Source organism: Calonectris borealis, chromosome 9, assembly GCF_964195595.1.
Source record: "Calonectris borealis chromosome 9, bCalBor7.hap1.2, whole genome shotgun sequence".
NCBI classification, from domain to species: domain Eukaryota; kingdom Metazoa; phylum Chordata; class Aves; order Procellariiformes; family Procellariidae; genus Calonectris; species Calonectris borealis.
The window spans coordinates 12,783,312-12,787,203 of record NC_134320.1 but is presented as its reverse complement, the minus strand read 5'-3'; the positions used below and the strand labels follow the sequence as shown (position 1 = coordinate 12,787,203).

The 3,892-nt window shown below is 55.8% G+C and overlaps 1 protein-coding gene across 1 annotated transcript; it reads left to right on the top strand.

The window, feature by feature from the left end:
- Positions 1-535: 535 nt before the first annotated feature.
- On the top strand, positions 536-1,887 carry PAQR9 (progestin and adipoQ receptor family member 9). Its single transcript, XM_075158314.1, has one exon. It carries the CDS (start codon positions 643-645, stop codon positions 1,885-1,887), a length of 1,245 nt encoding a protein of 414 aa, XP_075014415.1. The 5' UTR covers positions 536-642.
- The last annotated feature ends 2,005 nt before the right edge of the window (positions 1,888-3,892 follow it).

Below are 3,892 nucleotides of genomic sequence, written 5' to 3'. Positions count from 1 at the left end.
AACCAGGTCTCAGGCGGCCTCACTGAAGCACACACGGCAGAAATCCACCCAGCTGCCCGATGTCCCCTCTCTGGGGGTATCTCCCAGGTCCCTCCCGTCTGCTGGGGATCTCCCGACGCCGCGGGGTCACCCTCCCCTTTCTCGGGGCTTTTGCCGCCGGCGCTGGCGCAGCCGCCGCCCGCGGGGCCGGGCAGCAGCACCCGCAGCCCCGCGGACAGCCGATGCCGATGCCCCCTCTGTGCTTTTTGCACCAAAACGGCCCCGTGGGAAGGGCCCCCTACAAAGCGGGTGGGTCTGCTCGCGTGTCCCCGTGCCAGAGGTCCCTGCCCCGGGCCCCGGGAGTGCTGCCGGCGCAGAGGGGCCCTTAGGGGTCTGCGCTGCCCGGCCCGGCCGCACACCTCGCTGCGGGGAGGCGCGGCCGCGGGGCTCTCCCGGGCCCGGCCCCCCCGCTGCGGCCGCATCAATCATTAACGGCGGCTCGGATGTCCAGCGCCTCCCTCCCCGGGAAACCCTACCCGGGGCGGCGGGGGCGTCTCTCCCCGCTCGCCGGCAGCGCTGGATGCGCCGCCGGTTTCCAGTTACCGCGATGCCGGGCGGCGGGGCGGGAGGAGCCGCGGCGGTGCCGCCACTGCCCCTGCTGCAATGAGTGATGCTGCCGGGGGCGGCGGCGGCGGCGGCGGAGGAGGAGAAGCGCAGAGCCACCGCGGCTCCTCCGCCGGCGGCTGCGGGAGCAGCGGCTCTACCTCGCCCGGGCGGCGGGGCGCGGCGGCGGCCGGCGGGCCGGGGGCGGCCGGGGGGCCCGGGGCCGGCGGGGGCAGCAGCATGCCGGCGGGCGAGGGGGACAAGGAGGAGGCGGCGCCGCCTCCTCGCCCTGCCGCCCTGCTGCGGTGGGACGAGGTGCCCGAGGACTTCGTGGAGTGCTTCATCCTCTCGGGGTACCGGCGGCTGCACTGCTCGGCGCAGGAGTGCCTGGCCTCGGTGCTGCAGCCCACCAACGAGACCCTCAACTTCTGGACCCACTTCATCCCGCTGCTGCTCTTCCTCAGCCGCTTCGGGCAGCTGCTGCTGCTGCGAGGCGCCGGGGACGTGCCCTTCCACCACCCGGCCCTGCTGCCCCTCTGGTGCTACGCCTCGGGGGTGCTGCTCACCTTCGCCATGAGCTGCACGGCCCACCTCTTCAGCTGCCTCTCCCCACGTCTCCGCGCCGCCTTCTTCTACCTGGACTACGCCTCCATCAGCTACTACGGCTTTGCCAGCACCGTGGCCTACTCCTACTACCTGCTGCCAGGGCTGAGCCTGCTCGACGCCAGCGCCATGAGCCGCTATGTGCAGCAGCGGCTGGGCTGGCAGCTGGACTGCAGCCTGCCCATTGCGGCCTACCGCGCCCTGGTGCTGCCCGTGGCCCTGGCACTGGCCGTGGGCTGCACGGCTGCCTGCTGCCGCAGCCGCGCCGCCTGCTGCGCCTACCCCTTTGCCGTGCGCACCTTCGTCTTCGCCATGCCGCTGAGCATGGCCTGCCCCATCATGCTGGAGAGCCTCCTCTTTGACCTCCGCACCCGCAACCCCACGCTCTTCGTCTACTTCTACCGGCGCTACTGCTGGCTGCTGGTGGCCGCCTTCTTCAACGTCAGCAAAATCCCCGAGCGGATCCAGCCAGGGCTCTTCGACATCGTGGGGCACAGCCACCAACTTTTCCATATCTTCACCTTCCTCAGCATCTATGACCAGGTGCACTATGTGGAGGACGGGCTGGCCGAGTTCCTCAAGGCACCCCTGGCCGCCCCCACCTACCTGGGCACTGTGGGCTATATGCTGCTCCTGACGCTCTGCCTGGCTGTGGTCGTCAGGAGGTTCCTCAACGTCGCAGACCTCTGCAAGCAGGACTAGGTGGGCCAGCAACCCTTGGGACAGCGACCACCATACCAGTGACCCTTGGGCTGGAGACCCTCAGGCCGATGACCTTCAGACTGGCGACCCTCAGACCGGCCCCACCATGTCCTGAAGATGCTGTGAAACCTGGGGGAAACACACCTGTGGAAGAGCCAGGTCCCTTTCACGGAGGGTTGCCAGAGAGAGTGACCATGGCAGAACTGCACGTGCTCTTTAAACTACTAGGTTACCAGGGGAAGCAAGCAAACGCTTACTGGTATGTTGCTGCTTAGAGTATAAGCTGAAATAATTTAGCTCTGCTACTAGGAAGAATGCATGAACTGTGAATGCCACTTACTAATTTCATGACAATTAGGTTTAAACTAGCTCTGTATATACATATATATTTATATATCTAGCTATATATTTATTAGCTACATATATGTGTATATATATATACACCTGAAGACACTTGTGCAACGATTACTCATAGACTTTTAATCAACTCCTGTGTGAAAATTCCTAGCGGATTAATGCACTGACATTTATCTTCCTCTGTGATACTGTAACAGGCCTTTGCAGCCACATACTGGATTTTAAATGCAAACAAATCGATAGCTATCTATAGTTTTTAAGGTCTTGCAGCCTTTTCAGCCAGGGAACAATAGATTTAACAGAGAGAAGAAAAACAGCTGTGAATTATTACAGAATTACCAGTTGATGGAGAGACTTTAATTAGACAGGCAGTGAGTGGTTGGTGTAGCCACTCGGATACTAAAATAAAATAGAGGGATATGTAAAATAACTGAACCAGAAAGGGGTCAAACTAGTTTGGAGCGGGGGCGGGGGGAGAAGGAGGGCACTGCATAATGGCATGGCTCTTCCCCCAGCACGTCAGGAACATCTGTTGTATTAAGAGGGTTGCTAAGGGGCCCCTTTATCTTCCCTGGTAAATCACCCCCAGATCAGCCCTTTAGAGTCAAAGTCAGATGCCAGACTTTGTATAAGCCCCTGCCAAGCTCGGTGGGAGTTCTGTGGATGTAAAGAGAGTAACCGATGCATGAGATCTCATTCTGGATCTTTTAAAGAATTACATGGAACTGGTTTCTTCTGCTCTTTAATTAGAGCACTCTGTCAGATTTACCATCCTGAAATCAGTTGCAGAATAAGGTACTGCTGAATCTGAGTTCAGGACCTAAAATCTGGCTCTACAAGTACTGGATACTGGCACTTTGTCATTATTCCCCACCTTTTCCTATTTTGATTAGTTCTGGCGGCAGCTGGGTGTTTTGAAGTCCTCTTTCAGAAGCTTTGGGGGAGTTCAAAGACAAGAATTATGAGATATTTTCCAAAGCAGTACCTTTTCACAGCAACCCAGGTATTATCCTTCTCACACGACAAACAGCTAACTATAGATTGAACTTACTTTCTATATAAAAAGACATTTTTGTAAACGATGTGCAGATTTTAAACAGATGCATTTTGATTTTGTTTGACAGAACAAGTAACAAGTATGCAATAATATTACACAAGGGGGTTACAACTTGAAGTTCAGGTGAGAAACTGCTTGTATACCCCATTTTCAAAAAGAAGGGTGGTACTTCCTTAGGAAACGCTGGTGTCATACTGCACAATAGCGTAGTGGCTCTTTAACTCAGCCTCTTTGCCCCTATTGTGGAAACACATTTCTGCTTGGGTCTTTCCCATTTTCATGCACATGGCATCCGAACCCCAAGAAAATGTTTTGAGTCCAGTCCCATAGTCTTCTGTAAGACAAAGCTCCCTTTGTTTATAACGGGAATATAGGAAGGACTATAGCTAGGGATGATGAGGTCAAATCCTTAATATGGGTCAGAATTATCACAGAAACCAATAACTGATATGTCCTATACCAATGTCAGCTTTGTGAAAATTTCCCTATGAAAGTGCATAAGCTAAAAGAAAATTTCACCCACTTCTTTTTATCTTTTATCTCAACCCATTTTAACTATAATGGTTTGGATCTTTTCGATTCTCAGTGAAT